General features: G+C 45.0%; 1 protein-coding gene across 1 annotated transcript in view; it reads left to right on the forward strand.

Moving 5' to 3' along the window:
- The window catches only part of gas2l1 (growth arrest-specific 2 like 1), an 87,335-nt gene that overhangs the window by 44,283 nt on the left and 18,373 nt on the right, over positions 1 to 24,679 (forward strand). The window contains exon 3 of the mRNA XM_034170306.1: positions 19,897 to 19,993. Coding sequence (XP_034026197.1) covers positions 19,897 to 19,993 — 97 coding nt within the window. The remainder of the gene's footprint in view (positions 1 to 19,896; positions 19,994 to 24,679) is intronic.

The raw sequence follows: 24,679 nt of genomic DNA on the forward strand, positions 1-24,679 counted from the left end.
ACCTGACTCCCCACCCAGATAAAAAATCCAAGCAAACAGGCTGAGTTTGCCCTGTAATTTTCGATGCTACATGAAGCAGCAGCAGCCTCAGCACTCACAAACCAGCTTCTGCACTGTGTGAAAACATTCAGCTGGTCGAAAGAAGTCAAATTAAACACTAACGTTACAAAAACTAAGCAAATGATAAAAAAACATGAAGAACAACAGCAAAACTAAACATGGACGAATTGAGGTTTTCGTTGCCCTTCATTCAAATTTTTCAACAGTTTAAAAATCCTGACGAAGCGCCAGCTGCAGGAAGGAAGCTGAATGAAGGTTAAACAATGCCAGCGAAAGTCAACAAAAGTCCAGATTTCTTGTTTCGTCAGGGCTTTGTTGCCCTTCGTTAAGTGCCATGTGACTGGGCCATTAGGTAACCATACATCCGCGTTTTTGGTGTCCTGTCCCAAGCTGGAGCTGTCCCCTGAAATCATAACCGGCGCCACGAGGGGGGTGTTTGGGGGCGACGCCCCCACACATCATCAACCTCGCCCCCTCGGATGTTAGAGTTATCAAAAAAATAAAAAAGAAAGAAAAAGAAATACTGGAAAATATAGCAAAATATTAGTTATTCAATAACATCACGTATTTAACAAATAAACCAAATTAATTAACTAAAGTAATTAATTTTAAAACAAACGGATATGGCGTGTGTCTTTCTTCAAGGGATTTGATAAGGTTGAGGGTTGCGCTTGTCAGTGCGGCAGAGGGCGGTGCGTTTCCAACGCGTCGTGACGTCAGACGCGTCGCTTCGAAAGCGGCAAGGGGAGATTGCTACGTCACACTCTGGCTGTTTCCACAACCTGAATAAAGTTCAGCGATCACTATCTTGAATTTGCGTCGCCTGAACCACAAAAAAACCTTTAAAAAACAGCAGTAGAATGATTCTCCCATCACTCTGCTGGGAGAAGCTTTTTTCAGCTACTTTTCGTAGTGACGCCGACCGAGGGAGGACTGACGACTTGGTGGGATATCGATCGAACCGCGACAGCGGGCCGACCCGGACGGAGAAGACGGCCTTCAGGCATCATCACTGGGCAGAGCGAGTCAGGCAGCCAGGGTGATGGAGCAAACCCACTCAGTCCGAAATCTCCCACTTTTTGGATATATGCGAAGTCCCAGTTTGCCCATCGGAGTTTAGTTCTGCAGCTTTACTGAGGTGAGAATAATGTAAAAATAAAACGTGACGTTTACTGAACTGCTGTGAAGGTTTAATCAATCAATCAATCAATCAATTTTTTTATATAGCGCCAAATCACAACAAACAGTTGCCCCAAGGCGCTTTATATTGTAAGGCAAGGCCATACAATAATTATGTAAAACCCCAACGGTCAAAACGACCCCCTGTGAGCAAGCACTTGGCTACAGTGGGAAGGAAAAACTCCCTTTTAACAGGAAGAAACCTCCAGCAGAACCAGGCTCAGGGAGGGGCAGTCTTCTGCTGGGACTGGTTGGGGCTGAGGGAGAGAACCAGGAAAAAGACATGCTGTGGAGGGGAGCAGAGATCAATCACTAATGATTAAATGCAGAGTTGTGCATACAGAGCAAAAAGAGAAAGAAACAGTGCATCATGGGAACCCCCCAACAGTCTACGTCTATAGCAGCATAACTAAGGGATGGTTCAGGGTCACCTGATCCAGCCCTAACTATAAGCTTTAGCAAAAAGGAAAGTTTTAAGCCTAATCTTAAAAGTAGAGAGGGTGTTTGACTCCCTGATTTTAAATTCTATTCTAGAATTAACAGGAAGCCAATGAAGAGAGGCCAATATGGGTGAGATATGCTCTCTCCTTCTAGTCCCCGTCAGTACTCTAGCTGCAGCATTTTGAATTAACTGAAGGCTTTTTAGGGAACTTTTAGGACAACCTGATAATAATGAATTACAATAGTCCAGCCTAGAGGAAATAAATGCATGAATTAGTTTTTCAGCATCACTCTGAGACAAGACCTTTCTGATTTTAGAGATATTGCGTAAATGCAAAAAAGCAGTCCTACATATTTGTTTAATATGCGCTTTGAATGACATATCCTGATCAAAAATGACTCCAAGATTTCTCACAGTATTACTAGAGGTCAGGGTAATGCCATCCAGAGTAAGGATCTGGTTAGACACCATGTTTCTAAGATTTGTGGGGCCAAGTACAATAACTTCAGTTTTATCTGAGTTTAAAAGCAGGAAATTAGAGGTCATCCATGTCTTTATGTCTGTAAGACAATCCTGCAGTTTAGCTAATTGGTGTGTGTCCTCTGGCTTCATGGATAGATAAAGCTGGGTATCATCTGCGTAACAATGAAAATTTAAGCAATACCGTCTAATAATACTGCCTAAGGGAAGCATGTATAAAGTGAATAAAATTGGTCCAAGCACAGAACCTTGTGGAACTCCATAATTAACTTTAGTCTGTGAAGAAGATTCCCCATTTACATGAACAAATTGTAATCTATTAGACAAATATGATTCAAACCACTGCAGCGCAGTGCCTTTAATACCTATGGCATGCTCTAATCTCTGTAATAAAATTTTATGGTCAACAGTATCAAAAGCAGCACTGAGGTCTAACAGAACAAGCACAGAGATGAGTCCACTGTCCGAGGCCATAAGAAGATCATTTGTAACCTTCACTAATGCTGTTTCTGTACTATGATGAATTCTAAAACCTGACTGAAACTCTTCAAATAGACCATTCCTCTGCAGATGATCAGTTAGCTGTTTTACAACTACCCTTTCAAGAATTTTTGAGAGAAAAGGAAGGTTGGAGATTGGCCTATAATTAGCTAAGATAGCTGGGTCAAGTGATGGCTTTTTAAGTAATGGTTTAATTACTGCCACCTTAAAAGCCTGTGGTACATAGCCAACTAACAAAGATAGATTGATCATATTAAGATCGAAGCATTAAATAATGGTAGGGCTTCCTTGAGCAGCCTGGTAGGAATGGGGTCTAATAAACATGTGATGGTTTGGATGAAGTAACTAATGAAAATAACTCAGACAGAACAATCGGAGAGAAAGAGTCTAACCAAATACCGGCATCACTGAAAGCAGCCAAAGATAACGATACGTCTTTGGGATGGTTATGAGTAATTTTTTCTCTAATAGTTAAAATTTTGTTATCAAAGAAAGTCATGAAGTCATTACTAGTTAAAGTTAATGGAATACTCAGCTCAATAGAGCTCTGACTCTTTGTCAGCCTGGCTACAGTGCTGAAAAGAAACCTGGGGTTGTTCTTATTTTCTTCAATTAGTGATGAGTAGAAAGATGTCCTACCTTTACGGAGGGCTTTTTTTATAGAGCAACAGACTCTTTTTCCAGTAACTTTAAGCAGTAACTTTAATGATCGGCTAACATTAGCTTAGCCTTTTAGCACAGTTGATCTGAGTGAACACTTTTAATTTGTAAATGGTTCAGTCTTTTTTATTTTTACCAAATAAAGCTACAGCTTTTTTGAGACACCACAAAAGCTCAGCTTTAAATAACTTATTTTTTCGGGCGTTTTTTGTTGGGAAAGTGTCGGTACACGGACCCACAACAGGGGGCGCAAAGGAACGGACAATGGAGTAGGTCAAATAACAACACTTTACTGTTGTGAATGTGCACAACAAATACAACAGATTACAACAATAGATCAGAATCAATTCACAAAGGTGTCGTGTGGGCAGGCTCGAAGATAGGAGACACCTGTCCAAAGCAGAACCGGAACCACACGATTTCCTCCGCCACCAGACCCCGGGAATACTGGAGCCGCCAAGTCCCGAACTCCCAGGTGGCCACTGCCTCCGCGTGTCGGACCTGGTACTGCTGGCGAGGAACAAAAACACAATTAAAGGTGGGCGCGTTTGCACCCAGTAATCCGCACGGCAGGAAAGCTACCTCCACCTCTCGTTGGAAAAAAGGTCTGTTATCACTCACAAAAATCACAAAAGGTTACTGTCAAGCAGTCAGCTGAGAATATTACCTTCCAGGTAGAACGATATCTCGGCAAAGAGGTGGAGACGTCGTCCTGCTGATGTACCCCTGCTGATTGGTAACAGCTGTTGCAGGTGATGCGTGACAGCTGTCACCCTGGCTGCTCCTGTGAGGCGGCTGCGCCCTCTGGTGCCTGGAGCCCGCACTCCAGGCAGGGCGCCCTCTGGTGGTGGGCCAGCAGTACCTCCTCTTCTGGCGGCCCACACAACAGGACCCCCCCCTCAACGGGCGCCTCCTGGCGCCCGACCAGGCTTGTCCGGGTGGCGGCGGTAGAAATCGGCCAGGAGGGCCGGGTCCAGGATGAAGCTCCTCTTCACCCAGGAGCGTTCTTCGGGGCCGTACCCCTCCCAGTCCACCAAATACTGGAAGCCCCGGCCCATCCTACGGACATCCAAAAGCCGGCGTACAGTCCAAGCCGGCTCGCCATCGATGATCCGGGCAGGAGGCGGCGCCGGACCCGGAATACAGAGGGGTGAGGAGTGATGAGGTTTAATCCGGGACACATGAAACACAGGATGGATCCGCAGTGAGGCCGGCAGCCGAAGCCTCACTGCGGCTGGACTGATGACCTTCAGGATCTTGAATGGGCCGATGTAACGGTCCTGTAACTTGGGGGAGTCCACTTGGAGGGGGATGTCCTTTGTGGATAACCACACCTCCTGCCCAGGCCGATACGCAGGGGCCGGGGTCCGCCGACGGTCTGCATGGGCTTTTGCCCTCGTCCGGGCCTTTAGCAAAGCAGAACGGGCGGCACGCCACACCCGACGGCACTTCCGCAGGTGGGCCTGGACCGAGGGCACACCGACCTCTCCCTCAACCACCGGAAACAACGGGGGCTGATACCCCAGACATACCTCAAAAGGGGAGAGGCCGGTGGCTGAAGACACCTGGCTGTTATGGGCATACTCGATCCAGGCCAAATGGGTACTCCAGGCCGCCGGGTGTGCGGCAGTCACGCAGCGCAAGGCCTGCTCCACCTCCTGGTTTACCCGTTCTGCTTGCCCGTTGGTCTGAGGGTGGTACCCGGACGAGAGACTCACCGTGGCCCCCAGTTCCCGGCAGAAGCTCCTCCAGACTTGTGAGGAGAACTGGGGACCGCGATCGGAGACGATGTCTGTTGGAATCCCATGCAGCCGGACGACGTGGTGGACCAGGAGGTCCGCTGTCTCCTGGGCTGTTGGGAGCTTCGGGAGGGCCACGAAGTGGGCCGCCTTGGAGAATCGGTCCACTATCGTGAGGATGGTGGTGTTACCCTGGGACGGCGGGAGGCCCGTGACAAAATCCAGGCCGATGTGGGACCAGGGGCGATGAGGCACGGGCAGCGGCTGGAGTAAACCTGATGCCTGGCGATGGTCAGCCTTGCCCCTGGCGCAGGTGGTGCAGGCCTGGATATAATCCCGGACGTCGGCCTCTAGGGACGCCCACCAGAAGCGCTGCCGGACAACTGCCACGGTTCTTCGCACCCCTGGATGACAGGAGAGCTTGGAGCCGTGACAGAAGTCCAGGACTGCAGCCCTAGCTTCTGGTGGGACGTATAGTTTGTTCTTCGGCCCAGTTCCGGGGTCCGGGCTTCGTGCCAGGGCCTCCCGGACGGTTCTCTCTACGTCCCAGGTGAGGGTGGCCACGATAGTGGACTCCGGGATGATGGGTTCCGGTGGATCCGACAACTCCGCTTTGACTTCATCTTCATGTACCCGGGACAAGGCATCCGATCTCTGGTTCTTGGTCCCGGGACGGTAGGTGATCTGGAAGTCAAAACGGCCAAAGAACAGTGACCAGCGGGCTTGCCTGGGGTTCAGCCGCTTGGCGGTCCTGATATACTCCAGGTTCCGGTGGTCAGTGAAAACCGTGAATGGCACGGACGTTCCCTCCAACAGATGTCTCCACTCTTCAAGAGCCTCTTTCACCGCAAGGAGTTCTCGATTGCCGACGTCATAGTTCCGTTCGCCCGGGGTCAACCTGCGGGAAAAATAGGCACACGGATGAAGGACCTTATCAGTCTTCCCGCTCTGGGAAAGCACGGCTCCTATCCCTGAGTCCGAGGCGTCCACTTCAACCACTAACTGGCGACTACGATCGGGCTGCACCAGAACGGGTGCAGACGAGAAGCGCCGTTTCAACTCCTTGAACGCGGCATCGCAACGATCCAACCAGGTGAAGGGGACTTTTGGTGAGGTCAGGGCTGTCAGGGGGCTAACTACCTGACTGTAGCCCTTAATGAACCTCCTGTAGAAATTTGCAAAGCCGAGGAACTGTTGCAGCTTCCTACGGCTAGTGGGTTGGGGCCAGTCTCTCACCGCCGCAACCTTGGCCGGATCAGGAGCGACGGAGTTGGGGGAGATGATAAACCCCAGGAAGGACAAAGATGTGCGGTGAAACTCACACTTCTCGCCCTTCACAAACAGCCGGTTCTCCAACAACCGCTGCAGGACCTGACGTACATGACGGACATGAGTCTCAGGATCCGGAGAAAAGATGAGTATATCGTCTAGATATACGAAGACGAATCGGTGCAGGAAATCCCGCAAGACATCATTAACCAATGCTTGGAACGTCGCGGGGGCGTTTGTGAGGCCGAACGGCATGACCAGGTACTCAAAGTGACCTAATGGGGTGTTGAATGCCGTCTTCCATTCGTCTCCCTTCCGGATCTGAACCAGGTGATACGCATTTCTAAGATCCAGCTTAGTAAAGATTTTGGCTCCATGCAGGGGGATGAACACGGAATCTAATAATGGCAACGGGTATCGGTTGCGAACCGTAATCTCATTCAGCCCCCTGTAATCAATACATGGACGAAGTCCGCTATATTTCTTGCCCACAAAAAAGAAACCTGCCCCCATCGGGGAGGTGGAGTTCCGGATCAGCCCGGCAGCTAATGAGTCCCGGATGTAGGTCTCCATTGATTCACGCTCAGGTCGTGAGAGGTTGTACAGCCTGCTGGATGGGAACTCAGCGCCTGGAACCAAATCAATGGCACAATCGTACGGACGGTGCGGGGGAAGGGTGAGTGCCAGATCCTTGCTGAAGACATCAGCAAGATCGTGGTACTCAACCGGCACTGCCGTCAGATTGGGAGGGACTTTGACCTCCTCCTTAGCCTGGGAACCGGGAGGAACCGAGGATCCTAAACACACCCGATGGCAGGTTTCGCTCCACTGAACCACCACCCCAGACGGCCAATCGATCCGGGGATTGTGCTTTAACATCCATGGGATGCCCAAAATCACGCGGGAGGTAGAAGAAGTTACAAAAAACTCAATCTCCTAACCGGTGGTTTCCAGACACCACCAGAGTTACTGGTTGTGTCTTGTGTGTGAGTAAAGGGAGGAGGGTGCCATCTAGTGCCCGCACCTGCAATGGCGAAGGAAGCGCCACCAGAGGGAGCCCTACCTCCTTTGCCCATCTGCTGTCTAGCAGATTCCCTTCTGACCCCGTGTCCACCAGTGCTCGGGCTTGAAGGGTTAAATCCCCGCTCAGGATTGTGACTGGGAGTCGTGTGGCAATTTGTGTGTGTCTCACTTGAATGTCTTGACCCCCCCTTAGCCCAGTCTCTAAGGGTGAGTGTTGACGTTTTGGCTGTTTGGGGCAGTCTCTCTGTGTGTGCTCTGTTGAGCTGCAGAGAAAACACTCTCCACGGATCAGCCTCCCCATTTTGGCCCTGTGCGTTTCCCTAACAACGTCACCAGGGGGAGCTGTTGCCCCACAAAGCGCTGCGGCTGTGGAGCGTGGGGAGGGCGGCCCCTTTTCGAACCCGGAAGGGAGAGGGGCGGCGCGTATCCGGTCACGTCCTTCGCCTCGCTCCTGACGGCGTTCCTCTAACCGATTGTCTAATCGTATAACGAGATCAATAAGCCCGTCTAAATCCCGCGGTTCGTCCTTGGCCACCAGGAGCTCCTTCAGGACCAACGACAGTCCGTTTACGAAGGCGGCGCGGAGGGCAGTGTTATTCCAGCCGGACCTCGCAGCCGCGATGCGGAAGTCGACTGCATAAACAGCTGCGCTCCGGCGCCCCTGTCTCATTGACAGCAGCACGGCTGAAGCGGTCTCTCCTCTATTTGGGTGATCGAACACTGTTCTGAACTCCCTCACAAACCCATCATATATCAGAAGGAGCCGTGAATTTTGCTCCCAAAGCGCTGTAGCCCAAGCGCGTGCCTTGCCGCGAAGCAGATTAATGACATAAGCTATCTTACTAGCATCAGTCGCGTACATGACGGGACGTTGTGCGAAGACGAGCGAACACTGCATAAGAAAGTCCGCGCATGTCTCCACACAACCTCCGTACGGCTCTGGAGGGCTTATGTATGCTTCAGGGGAAGGTGGGAGGGGTCGTTGAACGACCTGTGGAACGTCACTGTTACGCACAGGGTCGACAGGAGGGAGAGCCGCAGCAGCGCCCTGAGGGCGCGCTTCCACCTGCGCGGCGAGAGCCTCCACCCTGCGGTTAAGGAGGACGTTCTGCTCGGTCATTAAATCCAACCGAGCCGTGAAAGCGGTGAGGATCCGCTGCAACTCACCGATCATTCCTCCTGCGGACGCCTGTGCGCCCTGTTCTTCCATTGGCCGTTCAACAGCCGGTTGACGCCCCTCGGGATCCATGACGCTGGCCGAGATATCCTGTTGCGAAAGTGTCGGTACACGGACCCACAACAGGGGGCGCAAAGGAACGGACAATGGAGTAGGTCAAATAACAACACTTTACTGTTGTGAATGTGCACAACAAATACAACAGATTACAACAATAGATCAGAATCAATTCACAAAGGTGTCGTGTGGGCAGGCTCGAAGATAGGAGACACCTGTCCAAAGCAGAACCGGAACCACACGATTTCCTCCGCCACCAGACCCCGGGAATACTGGAGCCGCCAAGTCCCGAACTCCCAGGTGGCCACTGCCTCCGCGTGTCGGACCTGGTACTGCTGGCGAGGAACAAAAACACAATTAAAGGTGGGCGCGTTTGCACCCAGTAATCCGCACGGCAGGAAAGCTACCTCCACCTCTCGTTGGAAAAAAGGTCTGTTATCACTCACAAAAATCACAAAAGGTTACTGTCAAGCAGTCAGCTGAGAATATTACCTTCCAGGTAGAACGATATCTCGGCAAAGAGGTGGAGACGTTGTCCTGCTGATGTACCCCTGCTGACTGGTAACAGCTGTTGCAGGTGATGCGTGACAGCTGTCACCCTAGCTGCTCCTGTGAGGCGGCTGCGCCCTCTGGTGCCTGGAGCCCGCACTCCAGGCAGGGCGCCCTCTGGTGGTGGGCCAGCAGTACCTCCTCTTCTGGCGGCCCACACAACAGTTTTTTCCATCTTTTTTTTTTTTTTTTTGGCCGTTTTCCCCCCTTTTTTATGTATAAACTGTTTAGTGTTTCTTTATATTTAAAGAAATATATTTATTTGTCCCAATCAGGAACATTTGCTGTGCAGACAACCAAACTGCCATTGATGAGCTGAACACCGCGAAGTCCAGTCAAAAGAAAACATCTCTGCTCTTCAGCAACACCACCAGAGTTAAAAACTGCAGAAGAGACCATCTGGTCCAGAGAATCCAGCAGAACATCACCTGCTTCTAAATAAAAGGCTCTTTGAACAGCAACTATTTTATTATTTTTAAAAAAGCTGTTTCATTTTATATTTTAACAGTAAATGAACGGATCATTAAAAATGTCCACGAATCAAAGTCAAAAGACATTTGCACAAGTAGAAGCTCTCCACTTATTGTGCTCAAATTCATATTTTAGAAATGACTGTCCTGATAACAACATTAAAGGCAATTACATATTTTGGCAAAATTACAAGTTGAAATGACTATAAAAAAAATTCATCATGAGGTTTATGTCACAGAAATCCTACTTTACAATCACACTGCAGTCATTGTTAAATTATTTCCTTTTGCATTTATAATAAACATTTGTATTTATTTAGTGTTTGTTTTTCTGGTTGAAATGAGATATAAATAATCTACCAGACTTAAAAAATATACAAGTTTCCATGTTATTTTGTCTAAAAATAAATGTCTGAGGTTCCTTATGTTAAACAAGAAATTATCTAATATGAAATAACAGGTGGTTTTAATTTACAGATGAAAGGTTTCTAAAGAACCATTTGATTTATTTAGCTATTTTAATTACAAGTGTTCTAAACTTTTTTTTAACAGTAATCAGAAATTTTGAGGTAACAACAACAACAAAAAAAACATTTCCAATGATTTTTCTTCAGAAAACTGCTCCATAAATGAGCAGTCCTGTCACACGTTAATGTTTTGTACAGATCAGTGGTTTCTGCACAAATCGGATTGGTCCGATCCATTTTGTACAGATCAGTGGTTTCTGGTACGTCACAGCTCAGAGTGTCGAAAGTTGGCGCACCTCATCTCGACAGAACACCGGCTCTGTGTGGTATGCAGGAGATCACTTGACCGAGGGTCTATACGTTCAAATAATAATTAAAAAAATACTGTCATCACTCTTTACTCTTACTCAGTCTCTTACAACAGTGTAGCCTAAATACACGAGCTTTCCAGGCGCGCACCCAATTCATTACGCATGCTCAGAGGCACATCTCTTCCGGTGCGCACTTTTTTGGGGGGGGGGAGCGACCCCGCCCCCTGTGATAAACTAATCGCCCCCTTAATATTTTTTTTCTGGCGCCAGGCCTGCCTGAAATATCCCCATTTTGAACTGAGAATTACAAATAAATAAATAAAAGCCGCTACTAGAATGCACTACTGAATGTACTACTTAGATACGCTTGTAGTGCATTCATGTTTTGCATCACTTGAACTGATATGTTTTACGTATTCAACCCTAATGTAGATGAAACACCTGAAAATATTTAGCATGAATGTAATCACATAGAACTGCCTGTAATTAGGCAACCTAACAAGAGTCATAGCTTAGCAGTAACTTCAATAAAATAGTCTTGCAAATAGTCTGGTCTTTTGCCTGCACATCAGCTGCATTTAAAACATAAGCTGTAACCAACCCAGTTTCCCAGATTGTTGCGATTAAGCAGCACGAAATATACATTAATCTTTTTGTTCGTCATATTGTCACGAACGTCAAATGTGCAGCAGGGGGGTCACGGGTGGTTAAGGTTAGGGTTAGGTAGAAGGAGTAGGGTTAGGTTAGGTTATGGTTAAGGTTAGGGTTGGGGGTAGGTAGTGAGTTAAAAAAAAAACCAGTCACGAAAATTTGAATCATTTCCTAACAGTAAGGTAAAAAAAAAAAACAAAAAAAAAAAACGTGAGACTGGGCTGGCTGTAACACACTATGACTGTGAGGCCTGTAGCGACTGCATGGAAACGTATGGTGCTAGCATACAGTGGTGGGCACAGCTAACCAAAAAGGTAGCTTCGATAACCGCCGATCCGCTAACTGAAAACGTAACTTTTATAACGCTACAGCGATAAACCGCAAAAAAGTTTAGCGGAAGTTACAGCTAACCTCTAACTTTTAGTACTGTTGGCTACTGATAAGCCAGTTTCTAGTTTAAGCACCCCCGAGGGTTCTGAGTAAATCAAAAGCGATCACAAACCCAAAAACAAACAACGAGCCAGAACTTCTGTCTTACGTAGTCAGACGGCTGTGAGCCCCCCCTCACGCAGTGAGTGAGATCAGGTGCGGGGGGAGACTGAACGCATATGCGCGCACGCACACACACAGCAGACAGCAACAGGATTCATGAGAGGATGGTAAAAAAGAAAAGAAAAGAAAACATAAACGTTCATAAGGCACACTAACAGGTGTTGCTACTTACTACCACTGTTGTATAAATAAACTATATTTCATACGGAGTCTGCGCAAGGTGTAGCAACTTAATCCCTCATTTGTCGTGAATCCTGCTGCTGTCTGCTGTGTGTGTATGTGTGTGTGCGCATATGCGTTCAGTCTCCCCCCCCACCTGTTCCACTCACTGTGTGCTCTGATAAGCATGAGCTTTAATATGATATTAGGTTATTGCGAGGGAACGCAAAAACTATTGTGAGGGAATGCAGTAATATTGCGAGGGAATGCAATAATCTGGGCCCCTCCCAAAAAAATTAACCACCATGTCCCCAGGCAGGCTCCGTACAAATGCCTTTTTTTTTTTACAAATAAAAAAATGGCATATTTTACAAAAGCACATTTATATATGTAAACACCCAACACACACCTCACATTAACGTGTTGGTTTTTACATAGAATGAATGAGTCAACCAATCAGTGTTTAGCGGAGGCACATTTTACCCATAATCCCTTTGGCATCTGTCTGTGTTTGTTACAAAACTTCAGAATTAGTGCATTATTTAACATTAAAATATATATGTTATATTTTCACTTTGTACAAATGACAGAATTGACATTAATGGAGTTATTCTATCTGTATTAATTTTATTTTTAAACCCAAACCATAAGTCAGCACTGCTTTATTTTCCAAGACCTCCGCCTTATGGCAAGGCTGTTACTGAATAGTAGCGGTGGGCGATACCGTGAATTTAGGTATTGATCCGATACCAAATCAATACAGGCCCAGTATCGCTGATATCAATACTGATACTTTTTCATATTTAAGCTTCATAGATCCAAAGTATCCAAAAGACCTAGGATAGAATTTCACCAAACGTTGTATGTGACAACAAAATACTTTATTATCACAATCAACATTTTTGTTTAAAAAAAAATCACTCAACACAACTTAAAACAAAATCTCCTGAGGTAGAGGGCTGACTCGAGGAGAGCGCTGAGTGGGCAGGCCAGGCTGAGCCTACCTACATGGCTGTTGGCTGGCACGGCTGAACCACGTGACGTGCAACAACAAAAGACCGGGGGGGCGCTGCTCCCTGTTGTGTGACACAGTGCAGCGCTGCTCTTACAGACAGAGAGTAGATTTTGATGAATCTGTGTGCGCAGCTGTCAGTGTGTGTGGGAGAGAAAAAAGTTTGAGTATCGATCTTTTTACACGACAATTGTTCAATATCAATACCAGCGTTGATATTATCAATATTAAGATCGACCCACCCACCTCTACTGAATAGAGAGGTGAGCTTCACTGATCCTCTCAACCGCATCTCTGCTGCAAGCTACATAGTACACAGGAGCTTCCAGCAGGAGGCAGGGCACTCAAAGACAGACGTGCTGACTCATTGTTTGGGTCTGTGGTCACCTTTCATACTACCAGAAGCGATTGTGGTGTTAAAACTCAAAATCAGCTTGTTAGTAGTTGCAAGTGTACCGGAGATAATACTGGAAGTTATCGGTTACCTGTAACTTCTGATAAATTTTTGGGTGGTTTATCGGTTTAGCTTTATAAAACATAACTTTTCAGTTAGCTGATTAGCTGTTATCGAAGCTAACTTTTTGGTCAGCTGTGCCCACCACTGGTGGTTAGTGGATTATTGGAACTGTGCCCATCACTGCTAGCATCACATGTTTATATAAACAAAGCACGGTTGCACGGTTGATATAAACAAAACACGGTTGCACAACAACAGATAAACCATCTAAAAGCCTGAATGCTGCAATATAATTTCAGGTACATAAGTAGTTAGGCAGTGACACATTCTTTGAAATGTAATTTTTCCTCTGTACACCACCACAGTGGTGTAGTGTACACTGTCCAAATACTTATGAGCCATACTGTATGTACAGATAGCAGTATAATTTGTCTGTATACAATCAGTGCTTGCAAGCTGGCTTTAAATAACCCCGTCCCAGCACTTTACTTTGTCCCCAGTGAGATGCAAAAGGACTGTAGGTCATTTCCAGAGTTGGCCCTTATCTTGACTGAATCTTGTTTCTCTCAGACTGTTTATGTCTCAGTTTCAGTTTTAAAAGGTGCCACAGTATTCCCACCAAACCTCACAGGACCGGGCAGGAAAGCTGATAGATACTCTGAATCGATTTGGTTTCTGATTACCAAAAGTATATCCCAGACAGATTAATGGACTCATTGATGCCATTCCAAGATGTCTACTTGACATCTAACTTTCCGTAGTGTTAAAGTTTCTTCAGTTTGAATGGCACTATTCTTTCCAGACAGGTGGGAGGGTACGACTACGAACTAATGTCCTTTCAAAAGTTAAACAAAACATGTTGTTTAATTGAATACTGTACACTTTATGAACAAATACACTGTGGTTTGCAAAGACAATTTAGCTCCTCATACATGACTGAGGTAGGTCACGTATGAGGAGCTAAATTGCCTGGGCATTCCAAACTTTTGTGTATTGGGTTGTTGAACATTTTGCAGGTGATTTACTAAGAATACCTGTGCACATGACAGCTGGTAGTAAGTTGATGTAGAGAACACTATGTAAATGAAGATATTGTGTGTATTAATGGCCATAAGAGCAGAATGAAGCCACTTGCAGCCAGTGGTGGGCACAGATAACCAAAAAATTAACTTCGATAACAGATAATCAGGTAACTGAAAAGTTATCTTCGATAAAGATAAAACAATAAACCACCCAAAAATGTATCGGAAGTTATAGATAACCGATAAATTTCAATAATATCTCTGGCACATTTACAACTACTAGTACAAATTTAATAGCTTCTAGTAATATTAAAAGTAACAACAGACCCAAACAATGAGACCACACTTTCTTCTTTCAACATTCTGCCCCTGCTGGAAGCTCTTGTTTACTACAGCACTCCCAGCACAGAAGCACCCCAAGAGCAGCCATAAGGCCAGCTCTCTATCAATTACAATGCTCCGGTCAGGCGGAGATCTTGAAAAATAAAGTCATGCTGAGTTATGGTGTTGATTTATAAATAACATTAATACTGATAGAATAACTCCATTAATGTCAATTCTGTCATTTGTACAAAGTTAAAATATAACATATATCTTTTAATGTTGAATAATGCACTAATTCTGAGGTTTTGTAACAAAGAGACAGATGGCAAAGGATTCTGGGTAAAAGTGCCTCTGCTAAACACTGATTGGTTCAGTCATTCATTATGTAAACCAACATGTTAATGTGACGTCTGTCGTGTGTTGGTGTTTAAAGATAAACGTGCTTTTGTAAAATATTCCATTTTTTTAAATTGTAAAAAAAGGCATTTTTACGGAGCCCTGCAAATGTCATCGCAAAATGTTTTGCATGTGGAGAGAATGTGCGCACGTTTTATGATGATGTAAAACGTGCTTTACACTGTGCAAGATGATTTTTCATGCAGGAATTTTTTGGACCGAGTTTCAGGTTAATCGTGCGTCCTGTATCGTGTAGTGTACATGGAGTAAACTGTTGGTTTAAGGTGACAATCTTCAAATGCACATTCCGATGAAGGGGTGCAATTCAGTCCGTGTCTTCACCATCACATAATCATAGAGGATATGATACAGAATGAGAATAATTTGTGCGCCATATGTCATTATAAGTCCACACGGTCTACAGAACTGTCCACCGCCATGACCAGGGAATCTGGTCCTGAACAGTATAATTATATTTTCTGAACTTCATTCCTGGATCTTGTACTTTTTACTGTAAAGATCACTTTTTTGGAAGATTGAGTGTGAAGTGGTTGAACTAAAGCATTTTGTCAAGCTGAATTTGAAGTTGAAGACATGTACACGGGCCTGTGTGAAGAGGGACTTGGCCTGCGGAAGCTTGTCAGTGTTTTGGAGCCTTTGACCTGTCAGATTAGTTTTCTTCATCCCGTCTCGGCCCTCCTCTGATTCAGGATGGTTGTGATTATGCATATGCTAAAACGGCTACAAGTACAACACACTTCACTTCCACTTCTGAGAGCAGGAAGCAGCCAGTTGCTTTGAAAGCCGACAAATGCATATTCGGCTGCCAAGTGTCTGACAAGGAGGGGCTGAAGTGGAGAAGTCAAATGAGGGAGCGAGCTGTATGAACAGAAGCGGAGTTAAAAAGGCATCCTTCCCCCCAGGAGCTTTTTCACTATGTGGGGAAGCTGCCACATCAGGAGAAAACTACCAGGAGCTTGATTGGAATTTACCAGAATGATTTAATTAAAAAATGGAATAGGATGCCCTTGGTAATAGTCCCTATGATAACAAGGAGTCGTTTTGTTCGCTGTTTCCAAGGAAACAGGGCCTGGGTTTGTCTACAACATTGATGAAGGCTGAAATACCTTTGGTGGTTTGAGAATCAGGCTGCTGAGCAGGAGATTGAGAGCAGTACATGTTGTCCCTGAACACGTATTCAGCATCATCAGACGTCTCAGTACATGTTGAAAAAGAATTAAATTCATCTTGTCGTCTAATATAATGTCATAAATAATCTGCTTTGGTCTAAGCAGGGTGGGCACATGTTCTCACTTTTGCCAGCAATGCTCTTGGCAGGCCTAGGGAGTAACAGACTACAAGTAAATAGGGTTATGTAAGCAGGATTAAAAAATTATGTAAATGTATATTCTTTTACAATTACAGGGAAAAGGTAATGTAATTGCAGGTACATTTTTGGAAAATGAGGACTATTTTGTGGATTGCACAGTTTGCACAAACACAAAAATGGTCTCTCACCATTTTGTAGAGTGAAATAGAATAAAAGTTACTGCTGGTGGAGACCAACTGTCTGCGGACTCATACCTCACTAGAACTCTGCAGACTGGAACTCCCTTCTCTTAAGCCTCTTCAGCTGTTTCATAGCTGGATGAGTTACTGAATTAGACTTTACTAAAATGTGTTTTGCATCAGAATAAAGCAGAGTAATCCATTCATTTCTTAGATAATGCAAAACGCATCAAACCATTATTAGAGAGCTGGAATTTATTGTATTGAGACGGACTAAATCTTCTACTAATGCCACATTGCTTGACAAATGAAACAAATTTGGCTTAATGACAAAATGCTCTATCCAGTTGACTAAACAGTATTATTAACTACCTCAACAAAAATATAAACGCAACACTTTTGGTTTTGCTCCCATTTTGTATGAGATGAACTCAAAGATCTAAAAATTCTTCCACATACACAATATCACCATTTCCCTCAAATATTGTTCACAAACCAGTCTAAAGCTGTGATAGTGAGCACTTCTCCTTTGCTGAGATAATCCATCCCACCTCACAGGTGTGCCATACCAAGATGCTGATTAGACACCATGATTAGTGCACAGGTGTGCCTTAGACTGCCCACAATAAAAGGCCACTCTGAAAGGTGCAGTTTTATCACACAGCACAATGCCACAGATGTCGCAAGATTTGAGGGAGCGTGCAATTGGCATGCTGACAGCAGGAATGTCAACCAGAGCTGTTGCTCGTGTATTGAATGTTCATTTCTCTACCATAAGCCGTCTCCAAAGGCATTTCAGAGAATTTGGCAGTACATCCAACCAGCCTCACAACCGCAGACCACGTGTAACCACACCAGCCCAGGACGTCCACATCCAGCATGTTCACCTCCAAGATCGTCTGAGACCAGCCACTCAGACAGCTGCTGGAACAATCGGTTTGCATAACCAAAGAATTTCTGCACAAACTGTCAGAAACCGTCTCAGGGAAGCTCATCTGCATGCTCGTCGTCCTCATCGGGGTCTCGACCTGACTCCAGTTCATCGTCGTAACCGACTTGAGTGGGCAAATGCTCACATTCGCTGGCGTTTGGCACGTTGGAGAGGTGTTCTCTTCACGGATGATGCGAAGGAGATGTGTTGCACTGCATGAGGCAAATGGTGGTCACACCAGATACTGACTGGTATCCCCCCCCCCCAATAAAACAAAACTGCACCTTTCAGAGTGGCCTTTTATTGTGGACAGTCTAAGGCACACCTGTGCACTAATCATGGTGTCTAATCGGCATCTTGATATGGCACACCTGTGAGGTGGGATGGATTATCTCAGCAAAGGAGAAGTGCTCACTATCACAGATTTTGACTGGTTTGTGAACTAGAGCAGTAAGGTGCATGCATGGTACTACAATAAATGAGGAATGTAGTTATGTGTTTATGAATAAATATGGAAACGAGTGAACGTAATCACATTACACTCATTTTATTAGAATGAGATATGACATTTTTAGCACTCAATTAGTAAAACTACTGGAATACATTTTCATAGTAACTCTCAGCTCCACCTGTTAATAAATAACACATTTTTGTTGTCTATTAAGTATGTGACAAGAAAATTAATAAAATTGTTATTTTTACAACTATACGTACAATTCATTTCTTGAAACCCTGCAACCCACTGCTGGGTTGAAAGGCATGTTTTCTTTTAAAAACTGCCAAAATTACACATTGATTAGAACCAGAAATCGTGACAGTAGATAATATCATCAAGTTTTTCATGTTCAATTATTTTTTCCCCAAATAGCCCATTTGTTTGATCTAGATCCTGTATAAACCAACCACACAAAAAACATTATGTCGAGCGATAGTAGAATAGTTGAAAAATGTATCCCATGTAGATTCCATCTTGTTTCAGTTTTGAAAAGTAAATTGTCATTATACTGTCAGCATACTATGTTATGCTATAAAAAAGACAAAGGAGTTCTACATCCTCCAGTCACGATTCTATAGGGTGCAGTGAAAAGTGAGCCCATAGGCAGTAAAAATGGGACATAAAACTCTCAGAATGTGCTGCGAGTTCAGTAATTAGTGTATAATTGACTTTGCAGTCATGTAGTTTTGTCAGAGAAATATTTGCTTCAATTTCTTATCACTGTGTCATCACCTTTTAGTCACAGGGCCCAAAACTAAGAAAACAAAAAATAAATAAATGTTAAATGCTGTAAATCACATTGTCCATCAATAAAATACCTGCATGCAAATTATACAAAAACTATGAAAAACCACAACTGATAGACAGAGTCAGAAGAGACACAAAGTTGTGCTTAACTTAACTGTGTTTTCTGACTAATTTGTGGCTTCGTATTAATGGCCGCTTTCCCCGTTCATTCCCATTAAACTGCTGCTAAAAATACAGCGTGGCAGACGTTTGTCATGCACCATCACACAAACAGTAAACCTGTTCCTGACATAATGCCAAAGCACTGGACTGTAAGCAGTTTATATTCTCAGGTCTGACAGAGATAAGCTGATCATCTGTTTTGATGGATTTGATGTAGCTTGGCAGAGAGGCAGATGAGAAAACATGTCGTGCGTTGGCAGAAGGTGGGGTCAGTGTACAGTTACTGTGATCATCCATAGCTGTGACCTCCGTCTTCTTGGCGAAGAGCAGAAGATGAGCGACCACATGTGAGTTGGTGGAAATAAACACTGGACCAGCCCACACACACACATATGCCATTGTGGCATGACCTCGCCTGACGCCAGACACATGGATCTAACTTTTTATGCTTATGGCTGGCAGACCCTATTAAGCAACCCAAGGCGGGTGGGGGTTTGCATCAACGTGGTTGTCATATATCAGGCGTAACAGCTGCTTCAGGGTAGCGCGTGGGGATGTTTGGCCTGACCTTGTGGATGTCTGAATTGATGAGTGTGAAGTGGCAAATCCATCAACACTCTGTCAGTGTTGTGCAGAGTCCTGCACCTCTCTCCTCCATAATCAAAGTGTTACTGTAGAGGAGCTGAGAAGGTGAGAAGGGTGAGTTGTTGCCATCCTAATTTGCTATGCCTCCTTCTGACAACCTGAAGAAACCAGCTGAGAGTGTCTTTCACAGCACTGAGGCTCTTTATTGCCTTGCCATTCTCTTTAAACCTGAGTTGGCATGGCAATGATCAGGCCTCCAGTGGCAGTGGCTGGGGGTGATGTGGGAGAAACAGGAGGCCTGAGGGGAGCAGAGGCAGGGTGCAAAACTGTTATGCAACAGCCAGACCTCCACATGCATCCACACATGTGAAATTTGCATATCTATTGACTGACCCTGTGTGGTAGTGCAGTGTATCAAAAGGTTTTGTTTTTTATTTATTACTTTCTGTTTATCTGTTTAATTTTGATGGTCTTTTTTTTTTTTTTTTTTTTTTTTTTTGCTCCTACAGGTCCTTCGTACTCATGTGATGGTGCGTGTCGGGGGAGGATGGGACACTTTAGAACACTACTTGGACAAGCACGACCCATGTCGCTGTGCCACTTTCGGTGAGCTCACTTTCTGCTCCCTTAATAAAAAGAAAAAGAAAAAAAAACTTTTTTAGACACAGATTCCTCTCTGATGTATACTCAACAAAAATATAAACGCAACACTTTTGGTTTTGCTCCCATTTTGTATGAGATGAACTCACAGATCTAAAACTTTTTCCACATACACAATATCACCATTTCCCTCAAATATTGTTCACAAATCAGTCGAAATCTGTGATAGTAAGCAGTTCTCCTTTGCTGAAATAATCCATCCCACCTCACAGGTGTGCCATACCAAGATGCTGATTAGACACCATGATTAGTGCACAGGTGTGCCTTAGACTGCCCACAATAAAAGGCCACTCTGAAAGGTGCAGTTTTGTTTTATTGGGGGGGGGGATACCAGTCAGTATCTGGTGTGACCACCATTTGCCCCATGCAGTGCAACACATCTCCTTCGCATCATCCGTGAAGAGAACACCTCTCCAACGTGCCAAACGCCAGCGAATGTGAGCATTTGCCCACTCAAGTCGGTTACGACGACCAACTGGAGTCAGGTCGAGACCCCGATGAGGAGGACGAGCATGCAGATGAGCTTCCCTGAGACGGTTTCTGACAGTTTGTGCAGAAATTCTTTGGTTATGCAAACCGATTGTTTCAGCAGCTGTCCCGAGTGGCTGGTCTCAGACGATCTTGGAGGTGAACATGCTGGATGTGGAGGTCCTGGGCTGGTGTGGTTACACGTGGTCTGCGGTTGTGAGGCTGGTTGGATGTACTGCCAAATTCTCTGAAACGCCTTTGGAGACGGCTTATGGTAGAGACATGAACATTCAATACACGAGCAACAGCTCTGGTTGACATTCCTGCTGTCAGCATGCCAATTGCACGCTCCCTCAAATCTTGCGACATCTGTGGCATCGTGCTGTGTGATAAAACTGCACCTTTCAGAGTGGCCTTTTATTGTGGACAGTCTAAGGCACACCTGTGCACTAATCATGGTGTCTAATCAGCATCTTGGTATGGCACACCTGTGAGGTGGGATGGATTATCTCAGCAAAGGAGAAGTGCTCACTATCACAGATTTAGACTGGTTTGTGAACAATATTTGAGGGAAATGGTGATATTGTGTATGTGGAAAAAGTTTTAGATCTTTGAGTTCATCTCATACAAAATGGGAGCAAAACCAAAAGTGTTGCGTTTATATTTTTGTTGAGTATATTTCACTGCTTTTTTAATTGATGGTTAAAGTGGATATGACACGTAAAGACAACATAGTGTTATTACATGTAACAAAGGTTATATAATTCTGTCAACCTAAGCATTTTGGGAAGATGGACGGGGTTCTCCCGTTATATACAACATTTGAACGTCCCGCCACTGAAAAATGTGCACGCACCATGACCAGCTTCCCGCTGAGCACCAAGCCTGAAATACATCATTGTGTGTAGACCGTATCGGCTTGCGCGCCTCGTGGCCGTTGTTTACACTTTTTTTAGTTGCAGAAACTTTGATTAAACACAGCTCTCAGGGACTTGTCGATATGCCTGACCAGTGTGTCACAGCATATTGCACAAACACAAGGGCAAAAGGTTTTAGCCTTTTCAAGTCCATTCAGATTGATCGAAAGCCGCGGTGTTGTGCGATGCACAAAATGTCAGGCTGCCACTCCCTCCGCTCGCACACACGCATTTGCTCCCGACAGCAGACACTTTCCTCTACCGGCTCCATGTTCTCGCACTGCTCACAGGAACACCTAAAATGTCAACCCCAAATAATATGTTCACAATAATCTTGAAATGGTCAAGGAACTTGTAAAAATATCAGTGCAATACGGAGTAAACACGGCAGCGGCATGTTTGCTGTTGTTTTCGGCGATCTTTTTCAAAACTTTCGCCGTTTATTTCCTATTCTTTCGTGAAAATAATGCTGCGTTTACACATAATGACGACAAGTCACGAATGCCACGAAGTACACATTCTTGGCTGCTGATCACAAATGTGATTATTCGGGGCAGAGGCGTCAGGTGTCCTCAGGAACTGCTGCAACCTGTTACCACACGTTACGATTAATGGCACGTGTTGCTGGACAATTATCAGGAACCATTATGCACGGTCAAGAATAGTGTTCCGCGTTGTTGTGCGCTATTGTGCGCTATTGCGCGTAACAGCGCGTCGTTAAGTTCTGTCACATTGTGAACGAGGTGAATTGTCTCCACACACACACCCACCCATATTCATCCAACCGAATTCAGATCGCTCCAGTTTTTCAGAAGAACTTTGTGACTGCATACGTAGTTGGGCTCTGTGCCATGGAGTGGCTCAGAGAGGAGGAGGACAGAGCCAGATGTGTGGCTCCATGCGGCTCTCGTCTCGTGCATTTTCCCAAACATCAGGCACATGCAGCAGGTGGAACACCTGCAGGAGCGCGCTGAAGAGCACTGAAATTAGACTTTTAGCCGACATGGTGTCAGCAGTCAAACTGAATGCGGTGCAGCAGGGTTTAATTGTGCGCACGCTTCTTCCTCCGCCGGACTGGAGGAGGTGCAGAGATATCTGACTGCACGTGAGTCTCCTCTTGCTCCTCTTGTTGCTCGGACTTGTTCTCCTGCTCATCGGTTACAATAGCAGGTGGAACACCTGCAGGAGCGTCCTGAGGAGCTTCAGCAGGAACTGTGGAACAACATTTGGAGCAGAGTTTAATTGTGCGCACGTGACAGAAAATGGATTCGTCGTGGCGCGCAGTGAAATGTGACGCCGCGTTACAAGTCGTGTCAAAACTTGACAGTTTCCGTGTCACTTCGTAATAACGCGTGACAGTTTGGGCTCCAAGAACCATCACAGGAACCACTATGAACATTGTCACGTTCTATTAAGGATCAATACTCATCAAGACGGATCCACACGCTCAGTTGCGACCTCCACGACGTGAGACGAAATGAGGGTGGTGTGTGACATTCGTGGAAGATTTTTTGACAGGCAAAAACATGCTCCACGAATATCAAGAATATCACGCACCAACACGCACTATTAAGAAACCTATTCAGATGTGTTAAGTCACATTAAGAATGTCAGGAATGTGTCATGAATGACAGAAAAATGACATTAGTAACGCGTCTTGGTTATGTGTAAACGCACCTTTACATAACTAAACATGGATGAATGCAATGCCAGGCACTCAAAAACGGCAAAAACCCAAAGGTAATGACGGTGGTCCGCAAGCAGTAGCTATACTATCGCGGCTCCGGAACAATAACAAAGGCACTAAACAGACGCTAGAATAAAAAATGCTGTAATTATAGTGTTATAAACAGCAGCAACAAAAATCAAAGCCTCCCTTACCATTCCATATTCTGCAGCCTTTCAAAGTCCATCGGAATTGGCACGTCTCTTGCTTCTGCTTCAGCTCCGCCATAAGCACCGTCGGCATTATTTTCCAGAATGCTCCTGGTTTGAATGTTCGTCCGAAAGATACAGCTCCAATCTGTAGAGCCTAATCACTGCTGCGACGTCCTCAGGATCCGAGTCAGTCTCGATTTCCTCACAGAACTAATCCACACTTGAAGAGGAGTCAGAAAAGTTCTCGATCTCGTCACTGTCCATGCTGAGGTCCATCTGTTCCTGTTGTCAATCGAACAGACAAAGACGAGACTCTACACATTGTGACGTCACAGCATCACGTGACTGCTGATGGAATGCGCTTTCCAAGAAACACACTTTTGTGAAGCTGTACAAACTTTATTTCTCAGTGATAATGTTTAAAACCACTTTCAACTTACTATACTGTATGTATATTTTGATATTTATATCAGTTTTACCTAATTTTTTAGGTGTCATATCCACTTTAATATCAAGAACTTCTAAAGAAATAACTATCTATATATTAAAAGCCAAGTGGACTCTGTGTACATGTACGTGAGCCTGCATATGTGTGTATGGCTTCAATCGTGGACAAACTGGGAAGAGCTGACATGTGCCATTTGGTATACTTATGTATTTTGGGTCAAGGATGAACGCCACAAAAACAGAAAGTTGATAGGACTAATTTTTTGAGAAATTAGGGACATTATTAAGCAACAGTGAACAATGGACAATGATAGTTACATTCTGGACTCACACACCATTCCAGCAGGGGGCAGTAAATCATCTATATATTAAAAGTGGAGTGGCCTCTGTGCACGTGTATGCATGTGTGCGTGTACATTCAATCACGGAGAACCTGAGAAGAGCTAACATTTGTCTTTTGGTGTGCTTATGTATTTTGTGTCAAGGGTGAACGGCGCCAAAACGGAATGTTGATACGACTAATGTTTTTGGAGAAATTACAGATATTAGCTAACAACAGTGAACAGTGGACATTGATGATTACATTCTGGACTCACTCACCATTCTAAATCATTATATAAACTTTGCATAATTTATTATCACCCTGGAAAAAAGTTAGCTACCTATTTTATAAACACTACCCAATCTAGAGCCCGTGGATCCCCACGGGCAATGCGCTAGTATACACACACACACACACACACACACACACACACACACACACACACACACACACACACACACACACACACACACACACACACACACACACACACACACACACACACATACGAGGTCTGTTAGAAAAGTATCCAACCTTTTTATTTTTTTCAGAAACCTGATGGATTTGAATCACGTGTGCTTGCATGAGCCAACCTTGAAC

This window comes from Thalassophryne amazonica, chromosome 5 (genome assembly GCF_902500255.1).
Source record: "Thalassophryne amazonica chromosome 5, fThaAma1.1, whole genome shotgun sequence".
NCBI lineage: Eukaryota > Metazoa > Chordata > Actinopteri > Batrachoidiformes > Batrachoididae > Thalassophryne > Thalassophryne amazonica.